This window comes from Amblyomma mixtum, chromosome 2 (assembly GCF_055824585.1).
Source record: "Amblyomma mixtum isolate Tamu chromosome 2, ASM5582458v1, whole genome shotgun sequence".
NCBI lineage: Eukaryota > Metazoa > Arthropoda > Arachnida > Ixodida > Ixodidae > Amblyomma > Amblyomma mixtum.
Window position 1 is genome coordinate 2,429,949 of NC_143013.1, and position 26,637 is coordinate 2,456,585.

Genomic DNA, 26,637 nt, shown 5'->3' on the forward strand with positions numbered 1-26,637 from the left:
CTTGCGCGATTGTGGTACCGCTGCTAAAAGAATCTGACACTGAAAATGCTGTTGCTTCAAATATAGAAATTAGCATGCAGGAAAACAATTCACATCGATGCCACCTGTCGTTAATCAAAATCTTAAAGCGTTCCACACAGCAGCCGCCGATAGCTGTAAGATCGTTCCACAACATGGTTAGTGTTGTGTCTTGCGCGTAGACGCGTAGACGGGGGACAAACGAGCCGCTCAGCCAGTGCGCGATTCCCGCCGAGGTGTTGTGTTCGGGTTGCGCGTGAGAACGAAGGGCCGACGAACCTCTCGACGTTCCCTTCCTCCTTTCCCCCCAGCCCTCTCCTGTCTGCACCAGCCAGCCGTGTCTGGACAGGAGAGATGACTTCGGATCGCGCCGATGAGCGGCCGCCAGCGCGCACCGCTTGAGTCGAGCGATAATAAATAGTTTTTGTGTTCGTAAACGCCTTGTATCTTCGGGGCAACCGCGGACATAACAGTGGCGACGAGGAAGCAGATCCGAGCCCAGCGTTAAGCTACGCCGCACAACAAATCATGGCTACGCTCACGCTTCCTGGACGGATACCAGAGTTCAACGGTTCCTCATGGACATCGTGGTTTGGACGCCTTCAATTCTATTTTGAGGCAAACAACATCACGGAGAATGCCCAGAAGAGGGCCCACCTGCTTACGCTGTGCGGGGAGGAGACGTACGACATCGTTTGCGCTCTAGTACAGCCGAGCACTCCAGCTGCCGTGGCCTACGACGACATCGTAGCTGCACTGCAGAAACACTTCGACCCGCGGCCGTCCGAAGTCTACAGCCGGGCTCGATTCCAACGGCGTGACCAGTTGGAGGGAGAAACAGCAAGTGCCTACGTTGCGGCACTAAAGAAACTGGCTGCCGACTGCAACTTTGGAACGCTGCCTGCGAGCACAGCAGCCACCGAACAGTCAGCCGGAGCAACATCATCCCTGTCGCTAGCTAACCCCACGATGCTCCCCCTGGACATCATGCTACGTGATCGATTTGTGTGTGGACTGCGTGACGAGTCCTTGCAACAGCGCCTGTTCGCGGAGAAGGACCTAACGTTTACAAAAGCCTATGACATCGTCTTGCGAACGGAAAGTGCGGGGCAGCAGCAGCGACAAATGCGGCGATCTATCGAGCCAGTACACCAGACAAGCCATTCGAACAACCAGAGCCACAACACGAAGGCAAGTTCGAAAAAACTTCCAAAGGTCCAGCGCTGTTGGCGCTGTGACGAACAGCATAATCCGCAGACGTGCCGCTTTCAATCAACTACATGCAACTTTTGCCACAAGCGTGGGCACATCGAGAAAGCTTGTATAACGAAAAAGAAGCAGGGGAAATCAGCCCAGTCACGCAATCATAACGTGGAAGCTTCTGAAATCCCGGCACAAGTTGAGAAGCAAGGGTTTCAATCACCTCCGTCTGCGCTGTACGACCTAAACACCGTTGCCAACATCGGCACGCGTCAGAAAATAATGGCCAGCTTGACCATCCACAATAAGCTGATCCAGTTCGAAGTCGACTCCGGAGCTGCATGCACCCTTATCAGCGAGGACACCTTTCGAACAACGTGGCCGGAGCACGCACCCAGACTAAGAGACGACGACACGCACCTCAGGACGTGGTCAGGTCAGAGCCTGCCGCTACTGGGTAGCGCCGACGTCGACGTTGTGTACAACGGGAAGAAATGCAAGCTGCCACTCTTGATTGTTAAGAACAGTGGATCCAGCCTCCTGGGAAGGAACTGGTTTGATGCACTTGGGATCACCATTGGTGGCGTCCACCAGACTGGTACGAAGTCAGTGGTGGAATGCCTTCAAGAGAAGTACAAGAAAGTCTTCTCCGATGACATCTCAGGCCACGAGGGACCTCCTATCGACCTGGAGTTGATCAATGAGGCCAGCCCTAAATTCTTCAAAGCAAGGCCAGTACCTTTTGCTTTAAGATCTGCAGTAGAAGCGGAACTTGATAAACTGCAAGAACAAGGCGTCATTGAGCCAACGCAACACTCCGAATGGGCAACACCACTCGTCGTAGTTCGGAAGAATAATGGCACCTTACGACTATGCGGAGACTACCGGAGCACAGTGAACAGGTTCACCAAACCGTTCTCCTACCCGCTGCCAACGCCAGAGGAGGTCTTCAGCACACTTCGCGGAGGGAAAATTTTCACCACTGTCGACCTTACGCAAGCGTACCAGCAGCTGAAGGTGAGCGAATTAACATCTCAGTTGCTTACCATCAATACGCTAAAGGGCCTCTACAAAGTCAAACGACTGCCATTTGGCATAGCGGCAGCCCCTGCAATTTTCCAGAGGTATATGGAGACAATACTTCGAGGAATTCCTGGAACATGCGTTTATCTCGATGACGTAATCGTCACAGGAGCATCAGACGAGGAGCATGCTGCACGTTTGGAACAAGTTTTCGAAAGGCTAGCCAACGCAAACTTGCGTATAAGCAAGGAAAAATGTTGTTTTGCCGTACCCAAGGTGAAATTCCTTGGTCACGTAATTGACGCTGAAGGCATCCATCCGACTGATGACAAGGTGCGAGCAATAACTGAGGCACGAGCACCAACTAACAAGCAGGAACTCCAATCCTTTCTTGGACTTCTTACATTCTACGACCGGTTTCTAGAACAGCGAGCAACTGTGGCCAACGACCTGTACAAACTATTGCAAAAAGAGGTCCCATGGACCTGGTCGCCAAACCATCAGGAGTCATTCGAGGCCCTGAAACGGCTTCTTTTGCAATGCACAGCCCTCAAACATTACGATGAGAGCAAGCCCTTGATTATAGCCTGCGATGCATCACCCTACGGCGTAGGTGCTGTTCTTTCACAAGCTGACAGTCAAGGAAGAGAGGCACCAATTGCTTTTGCGTCACGCACTCTATCAGCAGCAGAGCGCAACTACTCTCAGCTCGATCGCGAGGGGCTTGCTGTGGTCTACGCGGCCGAACACTTTCGCCAGTACATCGCTGGGCGAAAGGTAACGTTCATAACAGATCACAGGCCACTGCTAGGCATTTTGGGGCCCCAGAAGTTAATACCGCAGATGTTGTCACCACGCATGACACGCTGGTGCATCAAAATGTCAGCATATGACTACAACCTTGTACACCGATCGGGGAAGAAGCACCAGAATGCAGACGCACTGAGCCGCCTACCACTGAGCACGACCCACGAAGAACCACCTAACCCGGGAGACGTGTTGATGCTCGAGGCCCTGCCAGATCCGCCGCTAACAGCAGATACAGTTGCTACATCGACCCAAGAGGACCCATCCCTATCGGAGCTTTTCAACGCCATTCAAGAAGGCAACGTGAGCCGACTAAAGGGAGAAAGCTTCAACGCCTATCGCAAGAGAGCTACGGAGTTAAGTACGCACCGCGGTTGCATCACCTGTGGGTCACGAGTTCTTATCCCACCAGCATTACGCGCGCAAGCTATGTCACTGCTTCATGCAGGCCATCGATGCATTGTTGCTATGAAGAAATGCGCCCGAAGCTTTATGTGGTGGCCTGGAATCGACAGCGACATCGAAGAAAGTGCTCAGAATTGCAAGATATGCCAAAACAATCAAAAGGCGCCACCAAAGGCCCCGGCCCCACAGTGGGAGAAGGCAAGTGAGCCCTGGCACACTATTCATATCGATTTTGCAGGACCGGTCGAGGGAAGCACGTTTCTTGTTATTGTCGACGCCTACACTAAATGGGTCGAGGTAAAACAGATGACCAAAGTAACGTCAGCTGCGGTCATTGAGGCATTGAGAACATTGTTTGCCACGTTTGGATTGCCAAGAAAAATCGTTTCTGATAACGGCAGCGCCTTCGTGTCAGCGGAGATCAGGCAGTTTTTCAAACAAAACGGTATCGCAGCCGTCACATCGGCTCCCTACCATCCGGCTACAAACGGCCAGGTTGAACGATACGTGGCAGAGCTCAAGCGAGCTCTACTGAAGGAACAAGCTGGGTCATTGCATCTACGCATCGCCCGCTTTCTCTTCAAACAGCACAGCACGGTGCAAAACACAACCGGCCGTACCCCAGCGCAGCTCATGTTCGCCCGCGAGCTGCGAACCCACCTGAGCGCCGTTCTTCCAGAGCCAGCACCTGAAACCGGACAGACGGAAGATGATCTTCCCCGCGTTAAGAGAATGCGAAAGGGCCAACGCGTTCTTGCTCGCAAATTCCACGGACAGCACGCGTGGGCCCCAGCTGTTATAGACAGACGCATTGGGAAAAGATCCTGGCTCGTATGCATGGAGGGGGGCATTGCTCGCCGACACCTCGACCAGCTTCGTCTTCTGAAGGCACCGCCGCAAACGAAACCGATCCAAACAAACAGCCCTTCGGCCCCTGGTACGGTGGCTTGGGATATCGTGGCGGAAGACGCACCGCTCCAACACGCAAGGTGTACGCCAAATACAGAAACGGCAAGCGCCTCTTCTGATGCTACGGCCGTACTACAGCGCGCTTCCACACGTGCACGCCGGCCTCCTGACCGCTACCAGGCCCCTTTCTAGGGGGGGAGGAAGTGTTGTGTCTTGCGCGTAGACGCGTAGACGGGGGACAAACGAGCCGCTCAGCCAGTGCGCGATTCCCGCCGAGGTGTTGTGTTCGGGTTGCGCGTGAGAACGAAGGGCCGACGAACCTCTCGACGTTCCCTTCCTCCTTTCCACCCAGCCCTCTCCTGTCTGCACCAGCCAGCCGTGTCTGGACAGGAGAGATGACTTTGGATCGCGCCGATGAGCGGCCGCCAGCGCGCACCGCTTGAGTCGAGCGATAATAAATAGTTTTTGTGTTCGTAAACGCCTTGTATCTTCGGGGCAACCGCGGACATAACAGTTAGAAGCAATTCTTTCAAGTCTATGTGGTATGGCATGTGTTCAACATCCCGAAGCTGCACATGAACTATGGGAGACGCCGTAGTAGTGCCTGAGTTATGAATTAATTTAGGCCACCAGTGGAGTTAATTAAAGTGTTCTGGCATGGAAGAGCTCTTGGAAGTTTTTAAATTTCGCCCCCATCGAAATGCGGCCGTCGCGGCCGGGAGATCTATAAAAAGTTATGCACACAGAAAGCTGGATAACTCCCATGCCACCAAAAATGCATCGAAAGATACGTTGGCGCAATTATTGAATTAAGTCAGCAGGGTTTACAGCGTACCCCTGTCAAGCGGGCAAGTTAAGTGCACTTACAGAGAGTGTACTTCGCTGTAAGTACACTTTGTCGCATCTAAACGACGCAAGCGGAGTGTCACTCGCGGGAAAGTGCACTCCGCCAGGAGTGCGTTCACGGACCACACTTCGCTGGCCGAGTGCGTAGCCTCGACGCCAGCGGTTCCAATGGTACAAAATTTATAGTGCATAAAAAGTACTTACAGCTTTATTTTACGTGCTATAACACTGTTTTCAGAAAAAAAGTTCGTTGGTTATAGCTACAAGCGAAGCAACAAAACAAGTAAACGTGATCGGATGCAACATCGCTGCCCGCCGCCATCTTGTTTGTTGTCAAAATTCTGGATAGTCTTGGCTGGACTTGGCTGGACTTGGCTTTTCTTCTATTTTCACTTTTTTTTCATCGTTAAAAATAGTTGAACCTCGCTTTATTTGCGCTATCACGTTAAGGAATCAAATATTATGAGTATTTTTTTCTTTTCTATCTTCCTGTTCAGAAATTCCGCTCATTTTCTGACGACATTTTTTTTACTATAGTAGGATACAACTTAAAAAAACAGCAGTTGCTAACACTGGGCCGCGGTCCGCGGCGTCCTGTATTACTCCGCTGGCCAATTGCAACTGTAAACGAAATCAGCTTTTTAATGTTTGACTATATCAAACAATCCACGTATCAAAATAATAGAGCTCATAATTCTTTTTCTTGTTATAAGCTTCTTGTTTAGGTAATAAGAAACGTTTAAGCAGCGGACTACTTTTTTGTCGTGGAGGAATTCTATGCGCGGAGGCTCAATGTGGGCGGAGCTTCACTGCAGACTTAAGTTGTATCCGACCATACGAGTGCACTTTGCTTTCCCGTTTAGCACCGCATAGCCCAAAGTGTCACTCGGGATGCCGAAGCGCACTCCCCGTAAGTGCACTTAACTTGCCCGCTTGACAGGGGTATTATTAGATTATTCTTATTCTTTTTCTCCCCATGTATCTTTGATTATTTTCTACCTCGATAGTAACGGGCTGGTGTGCCGCTCCAGGCTCAGTGTGTTATCTCCGCATCTTTCGCGATTTAGCCCATTTGAACCGCAGGAAATTTCCGTGCCACTGAGGTAGCGTGTAGTAGATATCGCCCACACGGTATTACAGACCGAGGGCGGTGGCTTTGACTTCAATTCTCGAAACTTGCGCGGAATTCTACTCCACCCACCGCCAGGTGCTTTGAGATATCAGCCACTTTAAAGCACCAGGCTATGGCAGGAGAGCAACGCAAAATAAAAAAAGAACCGTTTCGAGATCCGACCATGAGAATGGCTCAGGGCGCTTGCAAGGTCAGTGGTAATGAGCTGAACAACGTGGTAGTAAATACCTTTGAGCGCTGCCAGCAAGTTGGTAAGACCGCGAGAGACGTTTTTATCCTTTTTTTCCCTCCTTTCTCTCTGCATCCTGCCTCAAACCTTTTGCTTATGCATGGACTTGACAAGTCCGCCCCACCCACTGTCTGACTTGACGCTCTGCGTTGTAGACGTGCAGCCCTTCATCCGGCCTATTCTCAACCTGCTGAGCGTGCCAAGAGCGTAATTCGAAATTTAGGCGGAACGATAAGAGGAACTTCTCGTCGGCTGCCAGTAGTTAAAAGAGGGTAAAGATTTTGAAATAAAAAGAAAGCTCGCATAACGGTTTGCCACTGTGCAAAGCGAGATTCAGCGGCAGCTGTAGAGACATTTTAATGCGAAATCATTATATGGCCCATGAGACGGAAAATGCGGCGTTTTCGTTGTCCACGCAAGACGGTCCGAAAACCCACGTCACCTCATGACGTCATCGGCAGTGCTTACATCATCACGAAAGAAAAAAAAATTTCTGCCGAACTCGGTTTCGAACCCGCACAGGCGCGAACAGATAAGCTTCTCTGACCACTTCATTAGAGCACTGCCTGCTATGATAATGATGATGATGATGATGATGTCCTCAGGCTTAATGGCACTACCCACGGCGGGGGATTGGCCAGGGGGCATAGCGGATACAAATGCACTCTTGTACAAGGAGTGGAGTATTTTGATATTTTTGGGACTTAGAGCCAGGATTTGTACTAGATAAAAAAAATACGAAAAAGAAAAAAGTAGTGAATTCACATTCTAGCAGAGGAATCTACCAGGTGAAGTTATATAATCGTGAATATAATCGCACACTGGTTTCAGGGTATATATCCCTTGGCGATTGCCCCGAAGGATAGGAGAATCGGAATAGATAGAGGAAGCCCGAGTCGAGCGAGGGGGATCACCAAGTAAATTCTACGGAGAGCAGTGAACCGCCGGCAGGAGAGGAAAAAAGTGTTATATGGACTCAGTTTCACCACAAGACTAACAAAGGTTGGTTATAGAAAACCCCGATCGACATAAATAAAGCTACCGGTGTCTTGCGCTGGGTTTCGGAATCGTCGTCTTCGTCAACTTCTATTCGTGCGGCGTGAACAGATCAGCTTCGCTGACCAATGCACTAGAGTAAAACAGCATCGCCACAGCCAACCCCCCCCCCCCCCCCCCCCCCCCTCCCCACTCCATGAATTCTTTCGCATTTCCTTTCGCTATATATTGAGGCGAAGAATTTGAGTATGACACCCATATATGCACAGTTAGAGAGCCCTATTTGTAGTTTTGCTCACATACTCGCCTCAGACGCAGCGTGCCTCATTTTTTTGCTGTCGTCATATTATCCTTCCTTCTTAGACGGTAAAAACCCTCCAAGTTCTTCAGTGGCAACCGACCTCCAATAGCGCATCATCCGCTCTCGCTACGCCCTCCTTCCATGGTAACCACCCATAGGTTATGCTGACCACCACTACTACTACTACTACTACTACTACTCCTACAACATCTACTACTACTACTACTACTACTACTACTACTACTACTACTACTACTACTACTACTACTACTACTACTACTGCTACTACTGCTACTACTACTACTACTACTACTACTACTACTACTACTACTACTACTACTACTTCTACTGCTGCTGCTACCGGATTCATCTGGTCATGCGTTCTCATCCAAGCGAACTTTAGGGGATCATCACGAAGCTCGTCGTTTTTAATCTTTTGCTTCTTCGTCGCAGAACGACTAACGCTGCTAACAGTAGTACCTTGCTTAAAGCACACTTTAGCTCCCATTTGTCCCTTCCAAGAGTGACTGTTGTAATTTCTTTACTCATGAGGTTTCACGCGTCAAATCTGCACAGTGAACGATGATGCATGCTGTACTGGAGGGCTTCTTTTCAATTTCAACTTTCTGCGGTTCATTAACATGGACATATATCTCGATGCACAGGCTTTTTTGCGCTTCGCATCCACCAAACGCGCGGCATGTAGTGCCGGCAGGTATTGAACCAAGTCGTGCTCAGCAAGCCTAACGCCGTAGCCATTCAGCCACCGCGACGGCCAGTTGAGCACTTTTGATGATATCCAAAGTGGTGATGTCCAGTCCTTATTAGATGATGTTCCAGGACATCAACACCATCATCACTCTGGCATGGATAACAGAAATTCTCATGCCACGAATTTGTAAGCACAGCATAGGCAGTTCCGGCAAAAGACCCCGGCTCGATGTTGACTACAGTACATCATCACATGACGTTACTGAAAGCACGCGTCGGTGTCGACACGCTGTTGGCGTCAGCTTCCTTGGGTAAGTGGCGATTTTTCTTCCTTTCTTACTTTCCTTCTTTCTTTCTTTCTTTCTTTCTTTCTTTCTTTCTTTCTTTCTTTCTTTCTTTCTTTCTTTCTTTCTTTCTTTCTTTCTTTCTTTCTTTCTTTCTTTCTTTCTTTCTTTCTTTCTTTCTCTCTTTCTTTCTTTCCTTCTTTCTTTCTTTCCTTCTTTCTTTCTCTCTCTCTTTCTTTCCTTCTTTCTTTATTACTTTCTTTCTTCCTTTCTTTCTTAAGTGGCAACTTTTCTTTCTTTCTTTCCTTCCTTCCTTCCCTCCTCCAGTCTTTCTTTCTTTCTCTTTTTCTTTCGTTCTTCCTTTCTTTCCTTCTTCCTTCCTTTCTTTCCCTCTTCCTTCCTTCCTTCCTTTCTTTCTTTCTTTCTTTATTTCCTCCTTTCTGTCTTTCTTTTTCTCTTTCTTTCCTTCCTTCCTTCAAACTTTCTTTCTTCCTCTCTTTCTTTCTTCCTTTCTTTCCTTCTTCCTTCCTTTCTTTCCCTCTTCCTTCCTTTCTTTCCTTCTTTCTTTCTTCCTTTCTTTATTTTCTCCTTTCTTCCTTTCGTTCTTTCTTTCTTTCTTTCTTCGTAACATGTCTCACTCCTCCCTGGAAAGGTTTGTGGCATGAGCAAACTTTAGGCCCGTTTGTAAGGAAGGATTTTTCAAGGCAATGAGCAAATTTTCGCGCTCCGTAAGTAAACGATTATTTGGCGTTGAATTCGACCACATATAGCACGATGGAGCTCGCGATACAAGGTGAAAAATTCGCGAAGTATAGCTTCCCCGGAACCTGTGTTGCTGCAGGCAACAGGGTGAAGGACGTAATAGAATATCCGAACTTAAGCTCGTCAGAAGAGAAAAGTATACGAACAACATTCCAAGGTTCGGTAAGCAAGTTTATACTATGTGCAAGTATAAAAAAGAGCCCTCGAGTGGCAGATGCGTAGGGGATGCTTGCGCGGATGTTGTGCAGATCACAGAAGGGAGATGTGATGGAATTTGGCTAAATCAAGGGTGCATAATATTTTCGCTCTCGAACTCTTGAGATCGTGTGTTATCCGAGTCGAAAGATTTCAACGAGCTCTGAAGGCATGTAACAACAACCTGAGATTTAACGCCGAGAATGTGCGTAGTACTTCTCCTAAGTTCAGTACGCCGCTTAGCTTGGCCTACGTATATTCCTGATAACTGTAGCATGTACGTGGAGCAGCATGTCTTCAAGACTGGCGAGGCAAATGAACGCCGCACAGACGTCCACGGCGTAATCTTTAATGTCCCGAGGTGCGAAAGCCTCTAAGCTGCGTAAACTATGTTTAGCCAGTTCGGCAAAGAGAAGTATAGGACTGACGCATAACTGGCGTTAAACGGTCAGAAACATTCGACCAATCGCTTGCATTCATCGATGCCAATTGGTCGCTGTTACCGTTGCCTTATTAATACGAACGTCCAGGAATTGTCCTTATCTCGTCCCACATGCAAAGCGCACTGAGAAACAAAGAGTATAAGCTCTTCTGAGCTCATGCTGGAAAGGATAATTGAAAACAATGTGATCCCAATCCCGGTAGTAACATAACTATGTCTAAAAGGTTTGATTTCAGACACAACCAGAGATGCGCCGTGGCCTCTTTCATGCCGGTCACGGCTGAAATCAAGCGGGCGTCGACAACAGCGAGCATTTCGTGCTTGACACGGAGGAAGTGCACACGTAACCGGTCAGCCGGAAACCATTCGAACATGCTTCCAATGTCAAGGCCATCGTGCGCGCGCGTCACCGCTTCTCACCGCGTCACTGCGTGGCAGATCGCTCAAGAGAGAAGACAAATTTGACGTGCCCGACGCCCGCGGGTCTATGTGTCAGTGGGTGCGTGAATGAGTGAATTCTAGCCTCGCGACAGCAAGCCGGCCCGGTTCAGTGGATGACGGCACGAAAGAAGGCGGGCAGGGCTGGAGGAGGGAGGCCTTGGGTGAAGGAGCGCACTTGACGACGATTGTATACGCCAAATAGCAGCTAGCTAGACGACGACCCTGGGCACGAGATGTAACGTGCGAGACGGCAGCTACGCCCGCATACAGCTGCTGCATGCATCCCGCCGCCGCTGCCGCTGTGGCAATATGAGGACACGAGTCATGCGACGCGACGCCGCGACGGCTCTGCGCAAAAGAGAAGATAGAAGAAAAAATAAGAGCGAGAGAGCGGCCGGTGAATAGCACAAAAGAGCTGGCACATGTTCGGCTCATCCGGTGTCGGATACAAGCCGAGCGCTACTCCGTTTCGAGGACTTTTTTTTTTCTTCCTGCTAAATAATCTATCACTCTCTCGATCTTATCAGCACGCGCATGCGTATGAGCCTTGCAACTCGAGGCGCGCCGAGTTTAAAGTTGGTCTCCTGCCAATGAATTGGGAACCGCGCATGGTTGAAAGAAAAGAAATCGCAAGAATATATTATTCGCTTTTGGCGAGCCTAGTCACGATGCTTTCAGCACCCCGTCTCGAGTATTTATTTGTCCCTCTCTCTCTCGTTTTCGTCCGACCATTCTTTAGCAAAACTAAACTCGGAGATTTCATGAGAAAGATACGAAATGTGTTTTGTTTAGTTACCGCCAAGATGGAGTCCGTCGATGTCACTATCTGCTTCCGCGTGCGCCGGCACCCGAAATCAAGGCCGCACTAACATGTACGGACGTGTCCCGATCGTTTTGAGCTAAATCAATACATGGAGCGGACGATAAGGGTGGTCGTGGAGTGAACGGATACGCGCCATTGCTAGACAACACCAAAAGCTGCATTTATTTTGAAGAATCCAAATAAGGAAGGAGCAAAGACGACACACAGGCTACAGTGCTAAATATCAACCGTGCATGCGTATACTATAGCCTGTTATGCACACACACGCGGCTGGCGCAATGCAGGAATAGTCGCCGTCCTTCCGACAGCTGAAGGAACTATTTATCTGACGTTTCGGCCGCGGGACCGGTCTTCGACACAGGATGAGGCTTGTTGTAGTAGTTGGCACAAAACCTGGCCCAGACTGGGACACAAACGCAGATGTGAAGATTTGTTGGGAATCGAAATGCTCGTGAAGTGCTTTGTTTACGAGTCACCCAGGACTCCGGTGGTAGTTTGTTTATTTATTAATGGTATCTAGAGCGGCCCGAAGGGCATTCCTGCAGGGGGGTTAATTACCTCAACAGAAAGTGCAGAAAATAGCAAAGAAGGAAGTACTGACAGCACTAATGAAGTATATAAATCATGTGCAGCGACCAACCTGTGAACATAAAAGTCATCAACTAAGAAAAGTATCCACAAACTTTCAGTATAGACCACTCTTTTATATGTTTAACTGGAACGCGCTATGAACTACAAGTAAAGTTAACGACTTTTTTTAAAGCAGCCTGGAAGTTTACCCTGCTAAATGTTTCATTAGGCCACAAATTCTAATATTCCCTGTGGAGGGAAAATGAGCATGTCAGCCTATTAATCCAGAAGTAATTACTTATAATTTTCGTGTTACTGTTTTTTCTACTTGAAACAATGATTCTTCTTTAATGCGCCGCCGCGGTGGCTCAGTGGCTATGGTGCTCGGCTGCTGGCCCGAAAGACGTGGGTTCGATCCCGGCCGCGGCGGTTGAATTTCTTTGGAGGAGAAATTCGAGGCCCGTGTACTGTGCGATGTCAGTGCACGTTAAAGAACCCCAGGTGGTCGAAATTTCCGGAGCCCTCCACTACGGCGTCTCTCGTAGCCTCAGTCGCTTTGGGACGTTAAACCCCATAAACCAAACCAAACCATTCTTCTTTAAGTAGATGTTCTCAGCGATTCTGCTTTTATTGTAGATATCATGCAGAAACTTTAATCTAAACACTTTTCATCACTGGGATAAGAGTTTCCACCCAAGCGGTTCTTTAAGTTCAGAGCTACTAACATCAAAATTATATTTGGCAGATAAAATTCTTGCTGCACGCTTATGGATACGATTTAATTTGCCCATAAAATGTTCGTGAGCGGATTCCAAGCTACGCATCCTTATTCAAGAATTGGCCTAGCATCTGTGATGTATGTACAAAGATTCCTTCAATGTTTTTTTTTTTTGGAGTTCTTGGAAATTTCCGGTCGATGTTCTTCATTAACATTTTCCGGAGCCCATTGTTCAAACAATGTGTGGAATAGGCTCTTTATTATTTCGGTTGCGAACAAAGATTTCGAGAAAAGGTCCAACATGGGAAGAGAGTATTTTTGGACGTTTCGGCAGCGGGACAGGTCTTCGTTATAGTCGGACGAAGGCCGGACCCACGGCAAAAAACGCCGATCTAATTCTTCGTCCACTCACCTTGCCCCTATTTTCTATATATTGGCAGCGCAGTATGTAGATCTCTCTCTCTCTCTCTCTAGTGCTAGTCAATTCGCTAGTTCGGGCTACATTTTCGATGCGCGAGAATTTCAACTCTTCTTTATGTACCTGAAACTTTCCCACAATTTTTTTCTCTTGGAGTATGGCGTCGCATTATACGCGCTCGTTTACATCAGTCAAAATTCCCCTCAGTCTCGAAACGACACGACAGTACAAGCAAATTAAGGACAATAACTGCACGAAAGCAACACATTAAATCTCTAGAAGTTCACGCAAGCCTGTACAAAGCCGGCTCGCGCCTGAGAAAAAGGAAGTGCCCGCCGAACATAAAACAAAAAGCCCGTTGCAGTGGCACGCAATAGCACGCTTACGAGTACGTGTTCTGCGTCGCTCTTACCAACCATGCATTTCAAAGCAACACACGTTTCTGCCAGCTACACGTTTATTTTCTCTACGCAGCGTTGCCCAGTGTAGTGATAATCAGTGAGATGAAAAAGAAAAATCTCACTCAGGTTAGCTGGTAGTAGAACGACCTCCACGCTATCCGATGGATGTCGGCCCTTCCACCACTTCTGAGTCCTTGACATGCACCTTTCCGTAGTTCTGCGTCGTCGTGAAAAACTACTGCGCCTTCCTAATGGGCATGATACGCCGCTCAGTGCGGCATCCTTCCATTAGGCTCTTGCTTGCATTGCGAAAAGGATGCAAGCCGCTTCTTTATATCTTAAGACTGGCAACAGGGATGTGCACATCAGTGAGGCATCGGTTATATACGTAAAGTAGGACAGTCTTCTTTCCGATCGCGCGCAGAATACCGGGTTTAACAGGAAGGAGGCACTATCGCACTCAGTATAAGCCGCAACGCGCAAGGTGCAGTAAGAGCTCAGTTTTCGCAGCGATGCGAGCCCAGTCGTACTTGAAATTTATGTATCTAGCCGGTGATGCAAAGAGCAAAGTACGCTGAACGTTTGCGCAAGTTGAGACCTGTGTGTGAAGCCGCGCTGAATTACTATAAACCGCACACCTCACCTGGTTCTCAGCGGACGCGTTCCAAGTCATATTGAGCGCGATTTACTCCTCTCGGTATAAACAAGTGAATGAAATGAAACAGCAGCCGCAATTTCAAAGTTTCAGAGTTTATTATCAATGCCTACATGATTATGTTCGGATATAAGAGATAAGCGGGGGGATCTCAAGCGGAAGATTGGTTTGGTTTATTGGGACTTAACGTCCCAAAGCAACTCAGGCTATGAGGGACGCCATAGTGAAGGGCTCCAGAAATTTCGACCACCTGGGGTTCTTTAACGTGCACTGACATCGCACAGCACACGCGCCTCTAAAATTTCGCCTTCATCGAAATTCGGCCGCTGCAGCCGGGATCGAACCCGCGTCTTTCGGGTCAGCAGCCGAGCGCCGTAACCACTGAGCCACCGCGGCTGGGCTCAAGCGGAAGAGCCTGCCATGTATGGACAAGTGTTGTCATATATATGAAGTGTAGCTTGTCATATATATAGCTGATATATGATTTTTCCGCCATGTATGACACGCGGATGTCCTTCGCAGTAAAATGTTCGTAGCTTGACCCACTTCTTAGTCCTTCTCTGTCGTTCGTTTTGTTTTGTTTTTGTTTCCCCTCTGGGTTCCTTGTTCAGTCTCGTTACCTCGTTGGACACCCTGACTCGAGAGACGAAAAATCAGTTCCTACTTCCTGTTTCCTGAAGACCAGTTCTTTCTCTCTGGATTTCCTAAACAGAACTCCACTGCCACCAATGCCCGCCGCGTCCGGCATTGCCCACGCCTTGACAGCTGGCGATTTATGCAAATGCCAGCACCCCGTCGTGAAGCAGCGCCGCCTAACTGCATGGGCAGCCTACGCGACGAGCAAATATAAAAGAGAAGGGATAACCGGAAAACAGCGTCGAGTTCTAAGCCCGGCCGCACTAACCAGTTGCGCGGGCACATGTTCCAATAAATAGAAGCCGAACACGAGTTATAACACCGGCGGTCTTTCCTGCCCACGTATAAAAGCCCTTTATCGGTAGAGTCATCAAGAGCTTCACGGCAGACTTCCTCTCTGTTATAGGATTTGCACTGCCCAGTCTTCTCGCATCGTTCTGTCTCCTTACGTTTCTGGATGCCCTCTCTCTTCCTCGCAAGCGACACCCCTTTCCTGCCAACTAACTCACCGTTTCATGCGCTTCTAAGCGACCCTCGAGCGCGCGCGCGCGGAGCGCGCGATCATTTCATATGCGACCCTCCTCTCCCCGTATCCTCGAAATCGGGAAGACAGAAAAATGGCGAGTGGCGTTACGCGGTCCTACCTCTCTATCTCTCTCTTTCTGCCTCTTTCCTCCTCCTCCTCCGTTGATTTTTTTTTGTCGTTTTCGTTTTTTCCCCTACGAACGCTTTGGCAGCGAGTCCGCCGGTGACGCCGGCAAGCGCTGCTAGCAGACGGCTGGCTGGCCCATCGGTCGCAGGACGACCCGCGCCTGAAGTACTACCGCATTCGCCGCCGGCGCCCCCACTTCGACGACGGTGGGAGAGCATCGGAGAGATCCCGCAGATGCAGGCAGCACAAGACGACGCCGCCGCCACACCAGTCGCCGTGCCCGTGGTGTGAGGGACACTTGGCCCCATTAGGCGGAGTCTCTCTGAGATACCTCTCTCTAGAACGTTTCCTACACGGTGCGTACTTGCGTACATGTAAGCGACGGCCCGCCGCCGTGCCTGGATGCGCCGAGTCGGTCGCGCTGTTTGCCAAGCGTCGAAGAAACGCGGTCGACGGGCTTCGGAGAGCGGTACTACTGCGTGAAGAAGATTCACGGTGTTGCGCATATCTTCACCTCCCTCTCATAGGCATCGCTGTGTACGCGCGGATTTCGAAAACAGGGACCTGCGGAAGCCGCTAACAGCAGTGCTGCATTGCGTTCGACTGGCGGAGATACCCCACGGCTCCGACATCTGTGCCAAGGTTCAAGGGAAGGCAAAAAAAAACGTTCCGGCGAAACTTCGCGGACAAATTACTCGTCTTGCTTCTTCGGCGGCCGGCGTTTCAGGTAAGCAGTGCCAAGTCTATACCGCTCTGAGCATTGATTTTTTTTTTTTTGCCTCTGTGTGAGGGATTGGAAGATAACTGGTTTGCCCGACAGTTCAAAGGTAAGAACGAGGAACGCGAATCGATCATTTTCTCTAAGATTACATGGATACTCTAGTCAGCTAGGTGTACAGCGTACCCCATCTGATAGAGAAACATGCGTCAAAAAGCGTCTCTACGGAGTGATAAGGGACGACCGATAAAATATTAAATGATTAGAAAATAATGTAGCATTCAATATATTCCTACACAAGACTTGAATTTTTTTTAGAACACTGAACATCGAAATTAAAACATTTTCTGGCTAAATACCGTTGCTACTGATAATGCAAATGAAAACCCTATAGTACTGTTCTTATGCCCAATAGCATAATGCGCCACCTTAGGATGTGCCGACTGACCAGTTCTCATGGTCATTTCGCATTCTGTGCTCAGCGGTGCAATGAAAGGTATTAATAGCCGCCGCGGTGCCTCATTCATTACAGCGATCGACTGCAGAGCCGAAGGTCGTGGCATCGATTCCCGGCCATGCTGGCCGCAGTTCGATGGAGGCGAAATGCACGAAAGCCTGTGTGCCACAGTGCATGTTAAATAAACCCAGGCAGTCGAAATTAGTCTAGAACTCCCCACTATGGCTCCTCCGATAGCCTACGTGCAGCTTGGAGACGCCACGCTCCGCGCGGCAAACAATTATTGATAACACAGTAAGTTACACCAGCAAGCATCTCCTCTCCAAAGAGCAGAGTTCAGCGTCAGTGAGCGCATCAAGGGATTTCCTCCATTCGTAATATGGGTACAGTATTTTCCAAAACTTACCCATCAATGAATTTTGCTTCTTAGCCGTGTAGCAGGGCACTTAAGGTAAAGTAAGGTAAGGTAAGGTAAGGTAAGGTAAGGTAAGGTAAGCCTTTCGAGGTCTTTTAGCTCGTTGGAGTGCCGTAAGGGTTCCACAATACGACTGAGAAGCTACCCCTGTTGCTGGGTCACTTCTGACAAAGGAGGGTACGTCCCTGTGTTTTATTTCTCAAGAGAGATGCAAGCTACATGCTATTGCAATGGGCACGAAAAAGGCTGACATATGAAGCACACCAAAACGAAAATGTTTGTTACTAAAGAGTTGCTTGAAAATGTTGCGTCACTTCAAATATTTCACCGAATCCGTTCGTTTTGTGGCGCTTCAAGACCCGTACAGATTGAAAACATGCGTCGGATACGTGGCCGATGCGCTCCAAGAAGCGCAGCCGAGGTAACAAGCGGAAGCGGCTACCGGAAACACGGCGGCAGACCGGCTCGCTCAAGGTCGGGCTTTCAGCGGGGGGTGCCTTTGTTTGTGAACTCTGTAAAGGGAGCCAACATTAATGCAGTCGCGCACGTGCTTAAAGCGAACACGCATAGCTTACATTCGTGTGTCCCGCTGAGGACGCCTAGGAGGCAGGGGAAAAGCAAAAATAAAACAAAAGACGTGCATTGAGGGGTGTTAAATTTTATCTGTTAATTTCTCACCTCACACTTCTTCGGCTCTAGTTTTATAAAAACGAACGCGATGACCACCCGGCAAAGTAATAAAAGGAGGATACGTAATAGGCGAGAAACGTGTACTACACGCACCCTACAAAAACTGCGAAGGCGATACGGACAAACTGAAGTTGGCCTGCATCAGCATCAGCGTTCTAATGACGAAGATGATACTTATACTGAAAACGGAGGTTTTATAAGGTAAAAAGGAAACGAAATGAAAAAAAAAATGAAATACAGATATCGCTGCCACCAACTGGTTTCATAAGTAAGCTGCGATGACGTCAAAACAGGATTTTTTTTTTTTTCACGGTGCCTATCTTTGAGGCTATGCTACACCACCATTCACTTCCAAACGGTGATCACGGAGGAACCATCTCTGAACACAACTTTGTCAGCAGGAAATACGTCTTTTGCTGCAGAGCAAACGTCAACAAAGACACAAGAAGCAAAAAGACGACATTTACGAGCAGCTAAAATTATCCGGAGTTGTGCTTCCAGTGTCATTTTAATGCATTGAAGGACATCACTGCCACGTGCTGGCTATGAGGACTTCATCGGAAGCACATCGGCTGTTTTTGCTCATGATTGCCTGTCTGAGTGAAAATTTTAAAGAGAAACCCTCTCATGCTGAAGAGTAGTCGCGCTAAAGTATGCGCCGCTTTGGGGCGAATTGGGAGGGGGCCAACACGCTGGTGGTCAGCACGAAAGCCGTCGTGTCCAGACACGCCTATAGGCGGCCGTCGATATCCAACCGAGCAGCGAGTACGCCCGGGATTCATCTATTCTGAGAAGCCTCGATGTGCATTAATTTGATAGGGCAACGGGAATTCTCTATGGCTGCGTTTTATGTTCTCTCGACATCGCGAGTGCCAGGGGCAAGCTATAAGCACTAAATGACTCAAAATTAACAGCTACGTTAAAGTGGGTTTAACGTCCCAAAGCGACTTAGGCTGTGAGGGACGCCGTAGTGAAGGGCTCCGGAAATTTCGACCACCTGGGGTTCTTTAGCGTGCACTGACATCGCACAGTACACGGGCCTCTAGAATTTCGCCTCCATCGAAATTCGACCGCAACGGCTGGGATCGAACCCATGTCTTTCGGGTCAGCAGCCTAACGCTGTAACCACTGAGCCACCGCGGCGGCTAATATTGCTCACGAATCACGCTTCTAAACTACAGACATAGCATTGAGAACTAAAGAGATCTACCCATGTAGAAGGTAAAATTCCACCATAAAGTATGAGAACTCTTATTTTATCTCAGGTAACCAATTAAATCAATTAACTGTAACGCGTAAGCACAGCTAGTTTTTAAGGGAGATGGAAACAAAGGCATGGCCTCAAAGGTGTATTTTTTTGTTTCACTCTCGCAGCGCAATGTACTGTTGAGAAAAAGAAAACAATAAGGTAAAGGGCTTAAGTTGTGGAATCTTTAACTCGACAGTCAAATGCCAACCTTTCGACACCCTTAATTTGTTTACGGTAATTTCACACATGATGACTAATGAAACGATCACGACTGCCTGCGTTTAATTGGAAGCCATTTACAACAATCTCTACTTTCATTCTTTCTTCTCTCTTTCGACTCCCCTACCCTCCTCCCCAAGTGTGGGGTAGCCCAAATGGGCATTACCTGTTTAACCTACTTCCCGGCCCTCCCTTTCTTGTGTCTCACTCTCTCTACAAGAACAGCTTTTTCATTTTCGTCCCATCGTTGTCCTTTAGAGTTAGCTGTTTTCGTTTCACCGTCATATTTACACGCACCATGTCGAAAGGACAACAGACGCATGCTGCCAGCAGTGTTCGATCTCGTCCTAATTAGCTGTAGCCAGTGACCCATAACACGGTCGCGGCTTGAGATCTCGAGCGGAACTCCCGCTAGCACCGACCTCGCGCAGAACCTTTCGTGTACGCGTTCGCGATCGGCTTGAGCAGTTTTATCACGCGATCCAATTAGCGCTGCATTTTTTTTCTTCCTTTCTTGAAAATAAGGCAATAATACAGTCGAGCGCGATATCGCGAAAAGGTCTTCGATCATAAAACGATACTTGTCGACACCACGCAAATATGTTGCAGCAATTGATTTCCGGAGCAGATTTCTTACGAGCGAAATCTTATGCTTTCGTGGCCAGCAAAAGGCGCGCATTTTTACAAAAAACACAAGTATAGCTTTGGAACGCATTTTTCCTCCCACAGTGTTTCTCTTCAAAATGAACACGTCAGAAGTTGCCAGGCGTAGCCGCGCGAATACATTTATTTCACGTCGATAGCTCTTCTAGTACAGCAGTGTTTTATACTGCATGGTAACCAGCAATTTTTTAACGACTGGTTGCATTAAAGATTTAATTAGTAACCTTTTTTGAGCCACTAATATTACTCGGAGCTTCATTTCCAGTGATCCCCTCTTTGCTTGCCGTCTATTCTTAAGTGAGCTGAAGAGCGCGACATGTGATTAACAGGTTCTTCCATTTCGAAAGGGAACTAAGTTTGGACATTCAATTCTCTGACCTCCTCGACTACTTTATTTCTGAAGGCAGCACATTTTCCTAGTATTCATACTTTAAACTTGTATTCATGTATTGGTTGCTCCTGTTGTTATAATCTTTACAACAGCTTTTTTTTATTGTTGCTTTGGTTGTTATTGCTTCAACCCGTATTGATTGTCTACACACGCTGGTGATTGTGTATTTGTCTGCTGTCTTTTTTTTTTTTTCTCTGAGAAGTGCCGACGCATGCCCCTGCCCACTTGCTGTACAGGAGGTGGAAACCTTGTCAAGCGTCAACCGCTTTTATTCCCATCCCTTCCAATACTGTATGGTGATGGACATAAATCATTATTATTAATATTATAATTAGGCGCGACAAGCGCACTTTCTTCTGATTTCTAGCTAAATTTCCTCTTGGAGCACTAAAGCCAAAATTCATCTTCAACTTTAGAAGAGAAATAGCTGAAAAAATTGCCTTTTATAGCAAACTGGTTGTTCTTTCTTATATCGGAGGAGCCTTTAAGCTGTGTGGGCGCGCAATATGTCTATTTCCCCAATTTTTTAAAAAATTCTTGGATTCATTCCTCGTTTACACAAAATTCACTTCTTTTCTCAGGACGGCGGCAAATGTGTTGTTCTGACCCGCTTGCGTTAGTACACCGGACTTCTACATCTCTTTATATCAATATTTCTTAATCAGTCCATTTGTGACCTCAATATTATCAAGCGTATTGTTTTGCCAGCCTCCTGGCTGTTCGTTGGCATCTGGTATGCGAGGGAAAAAAATGCATCGATTTTAACAGAGCGCGTTCGTTGAACCCTCGCGCAGTATTAAACATGGGCTCCAGCTGTACAATCGTGTACACACACGACACGCCAGACACATTTTTTTCGGCACCATTCCGAGCGAGATTTCAGCGTGCACTGTGAAGTGAGTCCTCCGAGGCGTCTGTTTGACCAGCCAGGCTCCCAGCTTCAGCGATTAAGTCAGAACGCGCAAGTAAATGACGTCGTAAAGGCGACCAACCCGAAGGTGAGACAACTGAGGGATCTCGTACGCCTGCAATAACGCCGACGCGAGGCTTTTGTGTAGACGGAAAACGCTTGATAAGCGAGTGCCATTAGGAAGCTACAAAACGGAGCCAAAAAGGCCAGAAACGATAGAGCAATCGAGACGTCTAGTAACCTAACCGGTTTCGAGGAAAATGGTTGATGCTCCTAGATTACACCCCCCAGGACGTCCTTGAGCATCAAGGTTTCATTACCTATGTGGAGAGGTTAACTTACGAGGGGTGTAAATTGGCGCGATTAAATCGTTTTTCTTCGTGCACCGTTGTCGAAATACCGCCAATCAAAGATAGATAAAAGGCAGGCACGGTTCATATGGTATGCGACTCCGTAAGGCTAAATGAGAGTGTCGCTAGCTTCATTAAAGACGCTGCTTCGGAGTCGTGCATCTACCACGGCGTGCCACAGCCTTTCCAGAAATTATGTCAAGATAGGAATTGCCATTCGTACAGAAAGCTTTGTGGGGCGTGCATTTCCTTATTCGGACACCGTTGTCTCCTCTCGTCGTTAAGGCTTTCGCCCCACATCACGAACCTTCACGTAGTCGGCGCTTGCATTAGCGTTCGCAGCGACTTTCGCGAAGTTCTTCCGAGTTCGTCATCTGGCGACCCATTTCCCGAGAGGCCGAATGACGACACTTCCATGATCCAAGTGCACGTGACTGTACATGTGACGTCAGAGCAAAATCCAACTCCGAACGTGGGGATATCGGCTCACCTTTCATTACAAAATTAGTGCCACATAACGCTATGGAACTCACTGGCGTGCGGTGCTCTAGTGATGACGCTGACTCTAGCGCTTCGTTCAAGAGCTTGTTTCGCAGATTTTTTTTTTTTTTCCGGGATAACCTTTCGACGCGTTTCGTCCATTGTTTCGCCACGCGCTCCTGCAAGTTTTTTTTTAGCAATGTATGCACACAAGTGGATGTAACTGGCGTGCAGAGTAGACTAAGCTACGCCTGTTCGCTCGACTTGCACACAGAAATAAACCAAGGCGGTGACAAACGGATATAGACGAAACAAAAACGACAATGGACCGGTTTCCAAACTCACGAGAGTTGACTGCGGGTGCTCAAGCGCAGTTATGCGATTTGCAAACCAAGGTGTTCCAAGCATGACGCGCATTTACCTTAACTGTATATAATACGAACGGCGTGCTGGTCGGTGGCGTGGAGAGCTGAAAAGTCGCGTGCAGTCTCAGTCGATCTCGAATACTAACGGCTTTACCAAAGGCCCCAACGCATAAACGTACTATAGGTCGAGGCGATTGCATCACGCATTCTCTTCAAGGCTGCTTACTTTCACAGTGGCTCATTCAAAGCGGCCCGACGCGTGCTGACGTGTCGGCCGTTTAAGGCACAGCCGCAGTGGGTCGCGAGGCACGGGCAGCGCTCGTGCAACCTTAATCCCACCACCACAGACCTTCACCAACGCGGCGTGACCTGATTCGCTTTAAGATGACCCAGTGGGCAGCAGGAATTTCGCTCGTTTCGTTAGCGAGAGAAACGGGACAGATAGAACGAAAAACCCAACAGGAAAAGGAAAGAACAGCGATACTATACAAGTGCAGGAGGGTCATTTCCCAGCGCGGAATGTCGCTGAGAAAGTAGGGGAAAGAAAAAGGGAACGTCACCCACCCGAATGAAGTTTCATGAAGATAGAGGAAAGATTACGGAGCACTGCCTTCCGCGGTGCCGCAAATGACGGATCACGCACGGTTGCCCCAACGCCAGCAGCCCTTTCGTGACACGATTATGAGCGCGCGCGCACACCTGAAATGTCACACCCTTCCTTGTTCCGCAGTACGAGATAATGCTCCGTGGCCCCGCCTCACTCCATATGGCAGAGTCGTTAACGAAGCAAAGAAAATAAAGGGAAGTTTATTCACAAAAGAAAAACAAAGAAAGAGAAAACTGACGAGGCGCTCTCTTGCGCAAGCTGACGTAACATAATGAAAGCGCGCTAGCAGGTGAGGCCGACGTGTCAGGGTTTTCAAAAACACGAAGTGCACAGTCCCTTATTTTTCTTTTTTTTTTAATCCGGTGGAAGCTGCCGGCATGGTGTGAGGGAGATCTCAGGTCAGATATTCGAAAGTAAGCGAAGTTTTCGCGGCTTCATTTCAATGGCCTCTTTAACCCCATAGCCGACGGCGAGAAATCGCTTGTCTCAGCTTACGTGCTGGGCATCAACAACTCAAGACGCCGAAAGAGCGACCGATGTAACTCGTTTTGTCTTCTTTCCACGGTGAACACCGATGCATAAAATAACGCTTTAACACGTACTGACAGAAGAAATTCAATGGAACATAGAAATGAAGCACTCAGTGGAGTAGACGTGTACATGCGCTAATATTTGTCCATTCAGAAATAACGCTGATTCCGTTCATGCTTACGCGTTCATTCAGACATGCATTCTAGAACTGTTACGCTAGATCCTCTGAAAGAAACCCACTACCGAAGTCTATGGTGGTATTGATGGTGGCCGTGGTGCATTGTAGACAGCTATATGAGAATGATGATCAGAGGAAATAATTCTACTTCTCGGCAAATGGAGCGACTGCGCGTGACAAGCTGGCATCCAAACGACCGTGAATGGGTTAGAGAAGCTTGCAACTTAATGGTTGCCGGCAAAAACGGAGAAAGCAACTCCGACCGAGGACGTAACATTTGGCACGAGTGTTACGCGAAAGAGTGGCGCATGTAGCTCTGTTGGCATGCTGATTTTTTTTTTTTCACCCGTTGTAAATTGTTTGCTATGGGCAGAATGAGTCTTTGTTACGCAAGAAACAACGACGGGTCTACATACACTCGACCCTTTTACAAGCGCAGCGAACCAGCATTCAGACAAACGTGCAGCGACAGAGATAAGGAGTCACTTGTTTGCAATACGAACCTTTCTAGGCAATGCCACAAGAAACCTTCAGTTCATGCACTAACGACATGCAAAATAAGCCTAAATTTCACGAATACAATTGCGCAATTATAAGCAGTAACCATCAAGGAGGCAAGCATTATCTTCTTCAGAAAAGCTGCCGGTTCATTTTTTTTTCGTTTTGGTGCAAGAAACATGGCCCAACAACAGAGACGAACACTAGTTCTTCTTTCATTACATTGCCTCAGCAGGGCTGGGACAGTTATAATAGGCTTTAGAGCACCTCTAGGAGCAGAAAAATTTTCCTTCCGGAGCAGCTATGGAGCAGAAAATGCATTGCGGAGCAGGTGTGGAGCAGAATTTAATCATTTTGGAACAGTAATATCGGCGTTTTGGAGCAATTTAAGAGCCCAAACACTGTTAACTTTTCTTTGAACAAACTCATATTCCTGTAAATTCTGCTGCGGTCGAAAGTTTTTCATACTTTTTGGAAGGATAAAATAGGCTTTGGAGTGCATCTAGGAGCAGAGAAATTTGCCTTCGGGAGAAGCTGTGGAGCAGCAAATATGCAATATGGAGCAGGTATGGCTCAGAAATGTAGTCATTTTGGATCAGTATTATCGACGTTTTAGATGAATTTAAGAGCACAAACACTGTTAACTTTTCATTGAACAAACTCACTCACCTGTAAATACTGCTGCGGTCGAAATTTTTCACACTTTGCAATAATATAATAAGCACTGTGTTGATCACTGCTTAATCGAAACGTCTTTGCGAGGAGATTCGGATGTAAGGAAATCTGACCTGCGAAAATTTGAAGTGCCATCAATCAGTGTTTGGAGGAGACCCTAGGTCCCACTACATAATATGCCACGAACCAAACAACTTCTGAGCTCACACGCTGTAAAGCATGCCTTTACGTGGCGCTCTGCACTACCGCTCAGCACTTCTCTTGCTTCTGCCTGCAAACGTTCCCGGATGTAAAGCTAGGCGAGGACAAAGTCTACTTCCAAGATGAAAGTTGGCAGAGCTGGGCGGAACGAGAGAGGAGGCACAGAGAAAGAAGCCAGTGCTTTTGACCTATGACTCAGGTTCGTTTCTAGTTGCGAATAAACCGAAAACGCGAAAACGAAACTATAACTTTAAACTGAAAGCAGTAAAATGAGAGTAAGCTGTCTTCTAGAGTATTTTACTCCCTTTTACAAAAGTCAGTGCGCCAGTGGAGAGTTTACTCATTTTTACTCCAGTGTACGCGTACTCGTGTTTAGAGTGTACGCTGAGAGATGAAGCACGCGAGTCACGCTGTACTAGACGCCATCGCGTGGGCCGATCGAAGTGCGGTACCGATCGAATCGAATAGGAAGCGTCATTTGCAAACTATTCAAAATTTAAGGTATTCGCCCATTCCCAACGAAAACCAGAAATTTGTAACATACTGAGCAAAAAGTCATGTTCACCCGCCTGGCCGCTGGAGCAGCTTTGGCGCAATTTCGTCCAACTTTATGCTTTTGGCGCAGCATGGCGAAGGAAATTGAATTTGTATTACATTGATGCAATTGGCGCAGCTGTCCACACATTGTGCCTGAGTTGCTGCCTTAAGTTCTTTTTTGAAGACAAAAAGTAATCTTCTGGAGAGAAAAATTACAATAAGACGCCACAAATACCCACAGAGAGTTCCTTGACCAGCCACTACGTAATGCGAATATAAGTAAATGGCGAGCAATACGCGTATTCAAAATCCAGATGAAACAAGAATGATCTAATGATCCAGCCTAAAGTAAGCCCTAAAGTAAGCCCTGCGCATCACGGCATGAGGAAAGGAAATGTTAAAGGTTGAGAAAAATTGAGTCCACATAATGTTACCGCACTGACATGACTTTTAGCGCCCACTTTTAAGGGCGTCTTGTAAACGGGACATGGGGGGTCCTATATGAGTAACCGTGTCGTGGTCACGTGCCAGGGGTTTACTGGAATGAGTAGGTCACGTGGATCACGTAACTCATAGAAAACTTAAATTGTTAATTTACAAAACGTGATTAATTTAGAACTGAAATTAATGTCGTAAACAATCTCGATCATGCATGCCACTGACGACAGCGGATCATGTGACCTTGCCATATGATGACGTCATTTTAAAGGAACGACGACCACGCGATCCCGTGGGGCTAAAGCAGCAAACGTCGCGAATGTAATACCCTACAGAAACCCATAAACAAATGACTAGACGTAAAACTCGCCGACTTTACATTCTCTCCCGAGACGAAGAAGCAGGGACGGTACCATACCACTCACACCCTATAGATTCGGCACTCCAAGAGGATCACATGATCGACGATAGAACGCAGCCTTGTGGCCGAA

The 26,637-nt window shown here is 47.8% G+C and overlaps 2 protein-coding genes across 2 annotated transcripts in view; both read left to right on the top strand.

The window, feature by feature from the left end:
• Positions 1-546: 546 nt before the first annotated feature.
• LOC149358235 (uncharacterized) lies at positions 547-4,780 on the top strand. The gene is made up of 3 exons (XM_089567531.1): positions 547-2,235; positions 3,070-3,351; positions 4,715-4,780. Exons 1-3 carry the CDS (start codon positions 547-549, stop codon positions 4,778-4,780), a joined length of 2,037 nt encoding a protein of 678 aa, XP_089423657.1.
• Positions 4,781-15,653: 10,873 nt separating this feature from the next.
• LOC149358236 (solute carrier organic anion transporter family member 74D-like) overlaps positions 15,654-26,637 on the top strand; it is a 62,168-nt gene continuing 51,184 nt past the window's right edge. Inside the window, exon 1 of the mRNA XM_089570290.1 lies at positions 15,654-16,301. The gene's annotated coding sequence lies outside the window, so the exon portion shown is untranslated. The remainder of the gene's footprint in view (positions 16,302-26,637) is intronic.